Source organism: Pygocentrus nattereri, chromosome 27 (assembly GCF_015220715.1).
Source record: "Pygocentrus nattereri isolate fPygNat1 chromosome 27, fPygNat1.pri, whole genome shotgun sequence".
Classification (NCBI taxonomy): Eukaryota; Metazoa; Chordata; class Actinopteri; order Characiformes; family Serrasalmidae; genus Pygocentrus; species Pygocentrus nattereri.
This window is the reverse complement of record NC_051237.1, coordinates 8,837,261-8,852,178: the sequence shown is the minus strand read 5'-3', so window position 1 is coordinate 8,852,178 and position 14,918 is coordinate 8,837,261. Positions and strand designations below refer to the sequence as shown.

Genomic DNA, 14,918 nt, shown 5'->3' with positions numbered 1-14,918 from the left:
GACCGTGGCATTAATATATATATTTACATTCAATTTTCTTACATTCACTAAGCCAATTATGTTTTCATTGCTATTATCCTTGCTATTTGCCAGTTTTTCAATAAACCTTGCCCTCTTCTGAAAGTATTTTTGATAGCGTGAGCATTTATTCTGTATTCTAATTTGTTTGCATACAATGTTTCATCCCTGAATGAAGCAGCATACAATGAAAAACTGACAATATAATAGGATGCAGAGAGAATACATCTTTTAAAAATATGGAACAAACATTGAAATGGCTGAAAGCAATTTGCATGCAAGGATACATCCTCCATGTGGTAAAGTTGTGATTGTGCTCTGACATATTTACAATTGTAATTTGGTAGTGCAGCCCACATGCTGCAATGATGACAGCGGTATGAGGAGTGATGGTGGAACCATGGTAGGGGGAAAGAACTCAGGCAACTTAGGTTCTAGTTCTGGGGGGTTACTGCTTTGCATTAGACCCCCTTCACAACAAAGAATGGAATTGGGAGTTGGGAATATACAGCAGGAAATTAGATAGTTTTGAATTTCAGATTTGGTCTTTTTCCCAAACTGTAGCTATTGCATAATTCCATTTAAACACCACATGCAGGGCTTAGTGAGCAAAAACACCCACACACTTTATTACCCCATAAATTTTATTAGTACAACCTGTACATGCACATAGCCATACAGTATTACATGTATTTATTTAGCAGACACTGTGATCCAAAGAGATGATAGGGAAGACACTATTTTCAGGTTCTTTTGTTTTAGAATTGTAGAAATGACAAAAAAAATAATTGAAATTGCAACTTCATGTATGGTCTCAAAATGAACCACTGGAAGTTTATGGCTTTAGAAGGATTGTTTGATCTCCATAAACCATGATGTCTTAATGTTATCTTATTGCATCCAGATGTGGTGTTTGATGCAGAGCAGGTTTTTCATTTATGCTCTTCTCTAAACAGCAGCAGAAAAGGCTGGTTAGAAATGTGTGAGGCAGATTGGAAAATGAGTGCTGTTTTCCCTCAGGTCTTGCCAGTCTTCCAAGAACAGTATCACAGAAGGCAGCTGATCTCAGTGGCTTTTTGGACCCATTAGGCTGAGGTCATGTGAATTGCATGACTTTGTTAATGTGGAGAATTTGTCACATCTTTGAAATATTTTAGCCATGAAGTATTTTTGGTGTCTTGGTGAAATTTATAGAGACAATTGTTATCAAACAGACCACTGTCTGTGTAGACAACAAAAGTTGTTGCAGATGTCTTACAATTACATTAATGTGTTTTTCATTGCCCTGCTAATTGCAGAACAGCAAGGTTAATCTCTTCACAACAAGTGGCATTTCTTTTAAGCTGAAAAGAAAAACAGCTTAAGCATCAAACCTGTTTAAGCTTGTATTCAGGTTGCACAAAAAGGCAAGACAGGCACTATCTGGTAAACACATTATAGTTAATAGAAGCCAGGATACTTCTTAAAGTAGATTGTTTCTTATTTTTCTGTTTACTTCATCAAAGCCTTAATGCCTTGTTTGCAGAATGATATGTGGACATATTGCAGGTCAATTTTTTATTCCAAAATTTTAAATGTACTTTTCATCTGTGAATATTCAATATTTGACAGAAGACTCTGGCCCAGTGTGTATGGTGCTACTGTATTAGATAAATGATAGTGTGATGTGAAAAGGCAAAAAATTGTTAAACATTAAAATACATAGCTACACTGCACTGTGGCCAGAGATGTCTGTGTTTTATGTGCATGCGCAGTACTTCTATGAGTTTCACTTTGCTTTAACAGATGATCCCTCAGTTGAGCCTATTGTTGTCTATGGCTGTTTCTCTTCCCAGGAGTCTAAGCTGCCAAAGGATCACCTTGCACAAGAATCTTTTCTGCTCCTATGTGCTCAACTCAGCCTTCACGATTATCAACCTCATATTTGTGGTCAACAACCCTAAAGTGGTGGAGAGGAACCCGGTAATATGCTCTTACATGGCACTTGCACTTAGACCTTAAGATAAGAGATAAAAAGGACAGCACAACTGCAGCTTTTTAGATGGCATAAACAATTGCGTTAATAAAAATGGACCTTTTATAAATGTTGACATGCTTTTTTATCTACAAAGATAAAAATTTAAATCACTTTTTGTGACTTTGTAAATCAAACACATTATCACCTAAATATATTCCAACCATGATATTGAAGAAAAAAAGTGTACAGTGCAAAAAAATTGTAACACTAGATGGAAGTGTTATGTTGATAATGAATGAATATAATAATGAATTCAAGTATATATCCAATGCCCTTTATTGTTTCCTTCTTGTTAAACTTGCAGTTAAAAAACAGAAATATACTTATATAGAAATATATATAAAAAATACTTTCGTTCAGTAAACTCCAGCTGTTTGAACTTGGTATGTGCTCTGTTTTTTCATCTCAAGCTCTGTACCAAGGAACACATAAATCTGCCTGTGTGGAATCTTACTGATCTAGGAGTTTGTTTGGTCTTCACAAACAGAACAGTGTTCATTTATTAGACAATTCTTTTCGCGCACACCATGAGAACCATACTGAGAGGCCTTTCAAGGAAACTGTCAACTTTGTACTAGTGAATGCAGCATGTGATGCAGGTGTGGTCAGGTTGCTCTCTGAGGAAAAGTGAAATATCATTACTAGCTGTAAAAATAAGAGCAAAATGAGCTGTAGCTTTGGATTAGAAGACAGGTCGGCGTAAGGTCTAATCTACGAAAACCATTGTATAAATAAAATGGAGCTTAGAATTGGGGCAGTGCGGAGGCCAGATGCTAAAATCGGCCTGGTCTGGATTTAATCTCCCATCTCTGCCATTTTCCTCTGCTCTCTCTACTCATACTGTCACGTCCTGTCTGAGAAAAAGACTTCACATTCAATCCATCTGGCTAATTCCACAGCCAGCTTTCACTCCTGTTTACCCTCTGCCTTCATCCAGCTGACAAGGCAGAATGACAGCCCTCACCTCGAATCAAAACAGATCTGTCTCAGCATGACTGCTGCTGTTGAGCTTCTCGTCTGTTTTTAACAAATGGAGGAATGAAAAAGAACCGGAAGATGTACAGCAAGGGTAAGCTCTGGGATGGTCCTTGCTTTAGTGATGGCTGAATGGAGATCAGCTTTGGCTTCAAAAGCTTTTCTTCACTTAGGTTTGAAGCTAGAGTCCAGTTACATGTGCGTGTTGCTTCTGTTTGCTGGGAGATGGCTGTTGAGCAATGTGGTGCGTTTGTACGTATCTTGGTAAAACATGCTCATTCCATTGGGAGGCAACTGTGTTCTTAATTTTTAATTTATGGCATCCTTGTTCAGTCACAAGAACAAACTCCCTCTGCTTTACTATCCAACTGTAGTAGGTCCAAATTCAGTGATCAGAGCAAAGTAGATTTCCATCTTTTAGGCCATGTGTAGGAGGTGAAGAGCATAATCAGACTCCCAAGTCTTTTCCAAACCCTGCATAATCAACTTTCATTAATGTGACAAGAACCGCAAGAAGTAGGTCACAGTACACTTATACATTATACTGCATGCATTGTCTACTTAAAGGAAGGAGATTCATGAGATTTGCACCTGGATGATAAGTTGAGGAGAAAGTTTGCAGCTGTGCCTCTAGGTGTGAGAAAGCTGCAGGCAGAAGGGTATGAGATTGTGGACATATGGCAAAATGATTTTTGGGATGACTGACAGGTTTTTGGGGTGTGTGATCCAAGGCTTCCATGGAGCCATCCATGTCTTGCGTCTGAAAGCTTTGCCAGAATCCACTAATTAAATCTGCACACATTCTCACGGAGGAACGTGATGGCCCAGGAACTTTGGGTCGAACGAACCTCTGAGCCATTTTGTTTGTCAATTTAAATGAGTGCAAGAAGTGCCTATAGCACACAAAAATACAGAGAATACATAATGAGCAAGGAGTGTTTTATTTAACAAATTGCAATTTTTAATTCCCTTTCAAGCAGGTATAACTTTTGACATACAACAGAACCTGCAAACACTACCTGCACTTATAAAGCAGCTCTGACTCAAATGGAAATTAAAATGGCAGAAAATAAAAAGAAATGGATTTAGGGAAAGATTGTGTAAATGCATGCTTATCCTCAAGAGGAGAAAGTTTGGCAGCAGTTAACAACGTAAGTCATCCAGCTGGCATATTTTGTTAGTCTGTTTTCACAAGACAGACAGGTTCTATGAAGGTAACACGCTCTGGTGTACAAACAGATCATAGTAACTGAAACCTGTCAAAAACATTCTGCAAAAGGACTCAGCAGAAGCCAACATGCCCAAAACCTCTGTATACTACAGAGGAAGTGAAGACTGAGATCTGCTGGGGGTGTAAGGTCACTTTCCTCTTTCTGTTGTAGGTTGGCTGCAAGGTGCTGCACTTCTTCCACATGTACATGCTGGGCTGTAACTATTTCTGGATGCTGTGTGAGGGGATCTATCTGCACACTCTCATCGTGGTAGCTGTGTTTGCTGAGGAGCAGCACCTTCACTGGTATTACCTGTTGGGCTGGGGTGAGTTTAAGAACTGCTGTAGCTTTCCTACTGCTGTTAAATTTTACACCACCTATGCTTGCTTGTGTCTTATTCTTACTGTGCTGATAGTTGACAGTGATCCAGTGTTTTTGTGGGTCATCTGAAAGTGCCACTAAAAGATCTTTTGTTGTCAAGTTTCTCTTTATTTTGTTAAAGGTTTCAGAAAGAACTTCCAAATCACTGATAAATCAGCTAATCCACTGCCGGACCACCATTTGCATTTGTAGTTTTGACATCGCTGAAGGTCGGGCTTAATTAGTCCTGGTTCTCTGACGCTGTCTACACTGACAGCTTTATTATGAAGACTCTGATATGCCGCCTGAGATATGGCCTGATCTATTCTGCAGCTCTGAGGGCGAGAGAAGCTGAGAGGTTGTGGCAGCACTGATAAATGGACAATATAAACTTGAATGGTGAACAATTATTAAAGATGGTGTGATAACCTTGGACAGTATCTGTCACAGTTCCCCAAAGGGATAGGTGATAACTCTGGACCATCTGCAGCCAAAGTGCCGACTTCACTGCCTTTTAAACTGACCTGAGGAGATTGATTGGCCTTCATTTTGCTCATTCTCACATTAAAAATCCCTATAGAAATGCTATTCCATTGTTTATGGGTGAGGAGATTCTACTGAGCTTGCAGTGATGAATGTTATTACCAAGTGCGATTAAGTTTAACCGAGTATCTTATGTTGGAGCCTGTAATTCTGTCCATTCAGTGTCCGTTATTAATCATATGATAATCATCAGTAGTGATGATTATCATATGTGACAAGTGACAAGAATATGTATTGTAGTTAGGAAACTATACAGATTAATCATACTGAGAGCTACTGTTCTATTTTTTGTGTTTTGTAGAAAGATAGTAATTGTAGTCAATGATTATGTATATGTTTTTTTTTTCAGGATTTCCACTGGTGCCTGCCTCCATCCACGCTGTGGCAAGGAAGAAGTACTTTGATGACAAGTGAGTAATGTCCCTGTCTTTCTGCTGTAAACCCTGAAGAGACACTGGCATCAGTGGTCAGGGCTCACGTCAGTTTTATTGTCTTTTTCCGCTAGCTGCTGGATGAGTGTGGAGACCCATCTGCTGTACGTGGTTCATGGCCCCATCGTGGCAGCTTTATTAGTGAGTCCTCACCTAACACTGCCACAGACAGTAACACCTGGTGTATTTACATTTGTATATTAATAGAGAACCTTTTGATAGTCAGTATTCCGCAGTTGAACCGATTCACTTTTGAGAAATGTTCTGTAACATTACTGAACATTACTGATATGTTTCCCTTTAGTGTAAATGGCTAATTTTCTTTTAAACATACTGGATCCTCAAATTTCATAAATTAGCGTTTTCTTTCATTAAAATTTCATTATAATTTTAATGATTGCCATCAGGAGTTATTATTCAGAGTTCATGAAGATTTATCACAAGTATTCTGTGTGAAATTAAAATCTAAACAGAGCATGTTAGATCCCCATTCACTGACTGTCAGCGATATTCTATTCATCAGTGAATATTCATTAATATTCTTCTAACATTCTCTCTTGTAGGTGAATCTGTTCTTTCTGCTGAACATTGTGCGGGTTTTGGTGACTAAGCTGAGGGACACTCACCGAGCGGAATCCAACATGTATATGAAAGCAGTGCGAGCGACCCTCATTCTCGTGCCCTTATTAGGCATCCAGTTTGTCATTTTTCCCTGGAGGCCAGAGAACCGTTTAGCTGGGGAAATATATGACTATATCATGCACATATTACTGCATTACCAGGTAAATAATATGTTTGCATGGATTTTATACTTATTGAATAACTAAGATTTTTAAATAATGACAATATTAATTATTTTTTTGTCATTCATTTTCATTTTCAAGGGTTTGCTAGTCGCAACAATATTCTGCTTTTTCAATGGAGAGGTAAGAACTGAAAACACAGCACAGAAAGACAACACTGCATATTGCAATCCTAGTCAAAGATGTTATTTATAGATGAGCCTGACTGAAAATGCTTTTCGATGCTGATAATAAAGGAATGTATTCTTGTGCTTATTCTGTCACAGCAGAATGGTTCACTATAACATGACTCTGAAATTATGACATGACCTCAATTTGCAAAATGTCAGGAAACTAAATATAAGGCATTGAATTTGCCAGTGTAGCTGTCTATTCTCCTGTTGTGTTAATATTAAAATATCCACAGTAACAAAGATCTGTAAACATTAACTTAAGATTTAAAACTTAGAATTTAATAGAAAATAAAAATAGGAATAATAAGTCCTTAATATTTAAAAAAATGAATGCTAATGAATGCCATCCCTTGTTATTCTGCAAGTAGCATCAGGAGTTCCATATACATTGTTTTTTTTTTAATCAGAAGCTAGGCTGATTCTCTGGTCTTGTGCAGAAAGGAGCACAGCACAGTGTCTTCCATTTATTTCCAAAGCTTTGCACGCCACAACAGTCTCACTAAACTTTACAAACAACAAATATTTTTTGAAGCCTTGATCTTGAAAATCCCTACAGCTCCCACCAGGTTTTCTAAATAAGATTTTGCAACAACAGTTACACTCTGCAGTCACACTGACAAAGCCTTACGATTCTGGACCTTTGAACCTTTCAGCATCCTGCTTGTAGTGGAATGATATGAAAGCTGCTGCTGTTATTATTGCAAAATCCCACTGGCTGTACTAACTAAAGTAAACAAAAAGACATACATTATAGGATAAAGCAGGTAGAACTATAAAATGTGAAAATAATGGCCGACAAAATAGGCAATGCTTTCAAGGAAGAATCCCATTGCCATGGTAAGTAGATAGTCTGATGTTTACTAAATGTAGCGGGTCATTGCTGGCGGTGTATTGTCTGGTCAGTCAAGCGTTTATTTAGTTTCTGGGTGAATACCTGGCCATCCTGTTTAATTGACAAACCGATTCATACATGCTTGAGATCACCTTTTTCCCCACAGTGATCAGTCATGACAGAATGCAAGTCAAGAGGGTTTACTTCAGTCTATTTGAGCAACAGGTTAAAAACAACTAGGGGGGGGGGGCATTTCAGGTGAGGTGAACACAGTTGGAAAATTTCTGTCACTATTTTGGAGCCCCTGCTGTGAAATTGTCACAGTCGCTCATGCACGCACAAGCCCATACAGTAACAGCAGAGAAAGACTTTCAAAAACTAGGAGAACCACATAAATCATTTGTGCAAATGCATGTACTACTTGCAAAACGATCAACTGACTTTCTCCAGAGTCGGGCCCTGAAGCTGTCCAAACTCACAATTACCTCATAGAAAGCGCTCTCATTTGACAGGGCATTAACTAGACGCCTTCATTCAAAGCAAGACACATGCTTTCTGCTCAGTAAGGTGAAAGGTTGTGCAAGGAGAGTCCTGACAGGTGTCGTCTGGCCCGTCAAAAGAAATTCCCCATACTCAAAATTTGCACATGACGAAACAAGGTCAATACAGGTAGCCCCACAAATACAACAGTTACATGTGAAAACTCAGCATGTGGTTCCTGGCACAGATAAGAATGCAGAAAATTAGCAGCCCTCATCAGACTCCAAATAAGTCATGTTTTATACATGGAGAATTATTTCTGGGTCTGGAAAATGGGTCAATTATTAGCTCATGCATGAGCAGCCAACTCTCATCAGCATCAGTGCAAGCTCATAAACTATTTGGATGTGTCCTAAAGACAGATCTTGTTTCGAGCTGAGAAAAGGTGCACTGACACATGATAATAGAGGCTTTGTGGGGATGTTTGTTTGCCTCGGCCTAATGATTTGTCCTGTACCCTTTCGTGGGACGTGTCCATCCGTTTACTCAGTCTCTCGCTTAATCTGTGGCTGATCCCATAACCTCCTTTATTTTGCACTAAAAATATGCAGAGCAACAATTATCACATCATAATTGGTTGATCTCCCCTTAACAGATAATTTGATTTAGTGTTGCAAAGACATGAGCATGAGAAAACAACATCCTTTTTAGGGCACGGCTATGGGGTTTAATGTGTGTCTGCAGTGAATAGTAACTAGGTACTGTTAAACACTTTGTAAAGGATGCCAAACTTTTTCCATGTGTGCCACACAGATTTATAAATGGTAACACCAAGAAACGATTCATCTGGCTATTATCACTGGTTAACCTTTCCAAGCTTAGAGTTATTACTGTCATTTTGACTTCTATTGCATAGTTATTTAAATGTGATTGCATAATTATTTGTATAGCTTGTAACATAAGGAATCACATTTACAGCCAGCTTACATTCATGCATTTCTAATTTGTTTTGACATCCAAAAATTTATAAACAGGCCAAAACTATAAAGGATAGTTTTGTAGAATTGTAAATTCTACAATAAAAAAAAATTCTCTGCTTTTTTCAATAAAATGTCACTATCAAATTACAGCATGCTTTTATTATTGCCAGCACTAACTGTAACATCAAAAGTTTAAGGTGTGTGCAGTTGAATCTTTGATGCCTCTAAGTGAACCCTGGCAAAATGCCACCTGTGTCCTCCTGCAGGTTCAGGCCACTCTGAAGAGGCAGTGGATGCAGTATAAGGTGCAGTGGGGTCAGCGGCGTCGCGAACATTGCTCCATGCGTTCCACCTCATACACCACAACCTCCATCACAGAGGTGCCTACCTTCACGTTCCACCATGACTGCAACAGCGAACACTTGAATGGCAGGCATGCAGACGACTCTGAGCTTGTGGCACTCAAGGCCAAGGAGACCTACGCCTGAGGCACCAAACATCAAAGATACGCTTGTGAGTGCCATAAGACAGCAGAGAAGAGAAAGAAGGAGGAAACCGGAGAATCCCTTACTAGGCGATCACACAGATAAAAGTCCTTGCAGGTTCTCCAGTTCCTGCGTGTTGGCAGCGGTATCTCTGCTGAGACATGTCCTGAGGTATATCACTGTTGTTTTTTTCTTTCCTCTACAGTTCTGCTGCTCCTGCTGCATAGAAAAGACAGATAGTCTGAGGCGGCATTCCTGAAGAATGTGACACATTTTAGCTGCTAAACCCAGGCCCTCCTAGATCTTTCTGGGCCCAAAGTCACAAGCAGAAATGTTGCTTTGCCGAAACCAAAGGGTGTGTTGGTTTTGTTGGAAACAGAGAGGCACTAGAATCGTGGACAAGAGCCTCCAGAGAATACAGGCCACTCAGCAAGTGTCTCCGAATGAAAAGAAGTGGTGAATAGAAGATCCTCTGTGCCTAAGTTCTGGAATCCTGTACATACACTCATCAGGTTCACTTTAAAAGTGTCAAAGTATGTCATGAAGATTTTAATTTTTTCTGACGGTTGTCTTGCGACCCGAAATCACTTTTTGTCTGTGTTGTTGGACTCGTGACTTTGCTGTTTGTGCAGCTGTGCTTTTTGCTATCTGTGTCACAAGAGGAACGTGCAATGGGAAAATGAGACGTTTTTAGGAGTGTTTTAAAGAAAATTTATATGCTTACAGTGAAAGTGCATAAAACATGCATTGTGAAAACGCTGAGATGAAAGGCAAAGTGAACATGGTGAATAGACCTTTGAGTTTCATGTTTAAGAATACAGTTTGTCTGATCAAGGCCAACACAGTCCAAAAAGCATCTTCAGTGTTTAAAGTGCTACATTCTTGTCGGCAAGGTTTGACATTTATACGTTTTCTCAAAGATACAGTTTTTTTTCTCTAGGAAAAAATTTAAACAGCACTCTTTCTGTTTTCTCTCATGGTCTCATCCTGTAGTCTGGTCTATTATCCAAGGTTCTTTGGTCTTTTTTTCTAGTTGGAATCCAACTTGTACGCTATAGGTGACGTGCACTTTGTGGTATGAAAATCATTTTGTTTCATAGTCCCTCTTTTCATTCTTTGAAAACAACCTCAAGCTCACTGAATGTAAAATGACTGAAGTTGCATAAACAATATAGTTTTAAATTCTAAAAGAAATTCTAAATGAACAGTATACTTTTAAATTATAAATATGCTTTACAAATATGATGAAAATGCAGATAATTCTATGCTATACAAAGATATGTAAAATAGTTTTTCTCATAAATGCTATGTAAAGATTTATATTTTATAGCTTGAGGAAACAATACAGCTATCTATTGATATACTGTCCATACTGTGTTTTTTTCAAAATATTAAAAATTTCATCTTTGTGATTTCATTGGAACTGTACTTTTTTATTTAAGCGTGAAGCTAAGATTGTGTATACGTGTAATGTTTTGTAATTGGGGAGTCTGAGGTAAAATCTTGACAGGTCAGATTTCATTGGGAGTTTGTCAGTATACTATATTTACCATGTAAATTTGTATGGCTTAACATGGTGTTGATTTATCATGGTGTACATACTGCCAGTCAGTCATGAAGCTCATCTGAGGTGCATTTATAAATTATACGCTGAAAGCTTGTTTAAGTCCAAATTATGGCTGTTGCTTTTAGCATTTCTATTGCCTGTATGGGCCTGCTACCCTGAGGACTACAGTGCTCTTGAAGTGTCTTATTTATCTGTTTTTTGTTTTTTGTTTTTACTTTGAATAATAGTGATTATAGGCATGGTACATGTGTTTCTGTCACCCTCATAAATTCATAAAGTATACTGGATGCTAGAGAGAGCTCTCTAACATTAATAATACATACTGTAATTCGATTCTATAAAAAAATTAAGGCCACATGAGGGATTTATAAAGCAATTCGTCCCTTTATATATCATATACCTGTTGATTCACGAATATGCTTCGTCTACAAGCGTTACTTTCAAACCAAATTGAGGCACACCAGTGATTACAAAAAGAAAAAGTAGGCAAATCAGTTACAGCATTAATACACAACTTTAAATTACTATTTATTTTTACTCTTGTGTGCGGCCCCTTCATACTGTGTTTACAATAGTTATTCGGAAATTCCAGACTGTGGCTTTAATGCATGATGTAGGTATTTAAACCCAGATATATCTTGGTGTGTATACAATGGCCTTGATGATGCCAGCATGCTGCAGCTGTATGTGACTAACATTCCAAGCCTGCACACAATGCATTATGCCTCTAAGTCTTAGCTCTGTCCACAAGTTACTTTAGGTTTCAAATTCAGACTGCAAATAAAAGATGTCCCCTTCTACTGCTGATGCATCTTCATTACAGACAGGGGGACAACAGCAGGCAACAGTATTGTAAACTCAGTATTACATCGGATTTTTTTTTCTTACTTTGATACATTGCTAACTGCGTATTTATCAAATATCAGCCATGCCTTGACTCACATATGAGCAACAAAATTTTTAACATTACTTCATGTAATAGTGTTGTCCAATCATGCAGACAGTATATGTTGGTTCAACAAATGCATGTTGCATCAACATATATTCTTACCCGTTTGTAACAGGAGTTTCGTCTCATGTAGCTAGTTACTGTGCAGTGATTTGAAAAGTGGGCAGCAGAGGCCTCTTATTTTTGAGACTTTGATGCTAATTTAAAGACCTAACATCGTGACTAATTGCATTGAGCTAAATGAACGTTCATGACTGAGATGTGGTCTAATCTGTCCCATGGCCGTTAAACTAGAGAGAGCAGCTTGTGATATTTCTGGTAGAGATGTCATTTCCACTAAGCATCTCCATGCACAGGTGCTGAACTGACAAATGCCCTCTGTTCTCTGCTCTTTTCTCAGCCTCTGTCACTTCTTGGATGCTATATGCCATCTGTTTACAACCAATATGAGTCCATAAAAGCAGCCATAAAATTTATACTGCTCTGGATAAACAGATACTTGTGTTTGATGTTCATCATTTAAACGGTTGTTGTACTCATGCTTTGAATAATTATGCTCTTATTCTTCAGAATTGCCTCGGAAAGAAGAAATACATTTTACTTAAAAGGCTTGGAATGTAGCCCTACTGCATCAAGTACTTTAACAATGTAGAGCTCCATGACACAGATGCACTTAAAATCAACTGAAGGAAAGATTGCAGAGTATAGTATATATTTGTAAACATCAGTGATGCTGTCACTTTAAACTGCAGAACAGTAAAATGTCATGAAGGCACGGTTCATTCTCAAAGTAATTCAATGTTTCTTTTTGTCAATCAAAAACCATTACATGTTTATAGTGTGCTGAAATTGGCCAAACGTATAAACAGCAATTGCAGGAGCAGTTGAATCCACTATTGAAGCATCGTTTATGAACTAATTGTATGTGTGCAGATGCATATGTATGTTTATTTAGACCCTGTGAAGGCCTGGAGATTTCTTGTCTTGTAATAAGTTACGTATGCGTATGACTCAACCAGCAAGATTAACTACAAAGACAAGCAATAATTTGATTCTGATCTAAATTTAATTCTTGCAAACTTGTAATCAAGTAATGTTATTATACTCTGCAGAAATATTTAGTTGTTGATCTGCCATGACAGAAATTCCCTTCCCTTCAGTCTGGGCTAATATCTCTGCTTGTTTTTGAAAGAGAGTTTTCTGTATAAAGTAATACAAAATAACAGAGAAAACCTGGTGTTGTGTCTTCAGTCCTTTAGAAACAAAATGAAAGTAGAACAATAAGAACAATTACTGATCACCTGTAGTCTTAATAAGAAGATGATGAAATGATTAAATGTCTGACGATGCAAATATTGGATAATATTATTGAAAATAAAAACTACTGACTGACGATCAATTTACAGCCAATCCCCACATAACTGAGCATGACTGAAAGAATTAGAGTGTTTCATTGCTTTAAGCATTATACAGTGTTTTGAGTTACCCCAGTTTAATGATTTTGGCAAAGCATGTTTTGTATGTGGAGAGAGACGTTTTGTGTGGTCAGTGTTACACTGTGGACATGTTTCAGGCTTTGTTTCAAAAGTATTCATCTTACTGCATTTTCCCTTATATGTTTTATTTGCCATTTTCCAGAGATGGCAGTCTGCTGTTCCTTTTTGCCAGTGGTTTGTTAAGCTATTCCAATCAGAAATATACTCATGGAAATGTTATGCTGAGATGTGTGGTTTTTATATTTACCTAAATTTTGTTTTGTCCTACACTCTTAAAAATGGATCCTCAAGCGTTCTCCAGTGAAAACAAATGGTTACATATAGAACCATGAACACTCAAAAAAAGAACCATTTGAATGCCTAAATAGTTCTTTCAATTGATGGAGAATGTGTTGGATATTGTTCCATATAGAACCTTTTTGAAAAAGGTTCTTTTTTAAAAAAACAATACGTTCTCCATAAATCTGAAATACCATTTCATGATGCAAAGAACCCTTTAAGAATGCTAATGGTTCTTTGAGTGTTTATGGTTCTATACACAGCCATTTGTCTATATAGAACCCTTTAAGACCCATCTTTCTGAGAATGCACTGGTGTTTCTGCTATCATATTTAAAAAAACACATACAGGGTATATGGAAAAAGCCCTCCAAGTTAATGCACTGCCCCACCCCCTTATTTTCTCTCCTGATCAAATGATTGGGTCAAATCTGATCACAACACATTTACTGAATGGCTATGGGTAAAATGTTGGATTACCACATTGCAGAGATTTATACTCCCAGAAACCTGTTGGGGTCAGTTGCTCTGTTTTTAGATAAAACTAGTTTTAAACATCTACAATTATAAACGGTTGTCCAGAGAGTTTGGATTTTTATCATAAAAACACAAAGCTGTTCACTGGGATTTACCAACTAGCTACCATTAATACTGCATGCTAGTTATAGCAATCATTAGCTAGAGTAGGTAACATTTTCAGTCATCTGGCTGGAGATGAGTGTGTGAGTTTTTGAGCATCCACACTTGATCTGTTCTGACATGTCTAACAATCATTTTCACATACCCGTGGAAAAAAATGCAAATTCATAAACACAATGCTGAAAGATTGTGTTTAGCATAGTGTAGACATAATAACAATAATAATAATAATAATAATAATACCCACAGTACCACTAAATGAACTGACAGAATATTGACAGTGTTTGTTTTACTATGATTTGTCTTTTGTCATAGCTTATTAAAATGAAGTGAAATCATTGAGACATGTGTACATATAGGCCTTCATTTCATTATGTTATTATAGATATTAATATAAAAGTTGGATGACAAGTGTATGATTCACTATAAAAATGTAAAAATATTTTTGTGCTATATAAACAAAACATTATTTTGTTTTACAAATTTTAAAGCTGGAACAATATATTTAAGGACAAATATGAGGAATTCTGGTGGTTGGACATTTTACAAATAAGGAAAATACACAACAGCATTTGTAACAAGAAAACTGTGTGCAAAGTCTTTCTTTTCCTTTGCTTCTCCTGCTCAAGCAATTGTGGCAACATTTTGAGCTAATAAATTCTGTTTAATAAATCAGACTAC

General features: G+C 37.5%; 1 protein-coding gene across 2 annotated transcripts in view; it reads left to right on the top strand.

The window, feature by feature from the left end:
* The window catches only part of calcr (calcitonin receptor), a 58,935-nt gene extending 45,255 nt beyond the window's left edge, over positions 1 to 13,680 (top strand). For both annotated transcript variants that reach the window (XM_017694863.2, XM_017694854.2), the window contains exons 10-16: positions 1,854 to 1,980; positions 4,393 to 4,546; positions 5,474 to 5,534; positions 5,630 to 5,696; positions 6,119 to 6,337; positions 6,440 to 6,481; positions 9,090 to 13,680. In XM_017694863.2, coding sequence (XP_017550352.1) covers positions 1,854 to 1,980; positions 4,393 to 4,546; positions 5,474 to 5,534; positions 5,630 to 5,696; positions 6,119 to 6,337; positions 6,440 to 6,481; positions 9,090 to 9,311 — 892 coding nt within the window. In that variant the 3' untranslated portion in view covers positions 9,312 to 13,680. The remainder of the gene's footprint in view (positions 1 to 1,853; positions 1,981 to 4,392; positions 4,547 to 5,473; positions 5,535 to 5,629; positions 5,697 to 6,118; positions 6,338 to 6,439; positions 6,482 to 9,089) is intronic.
* The last annotated feature ends 1,238 nt before the right edge of the window (positions 13,681 to 14,918 follow it).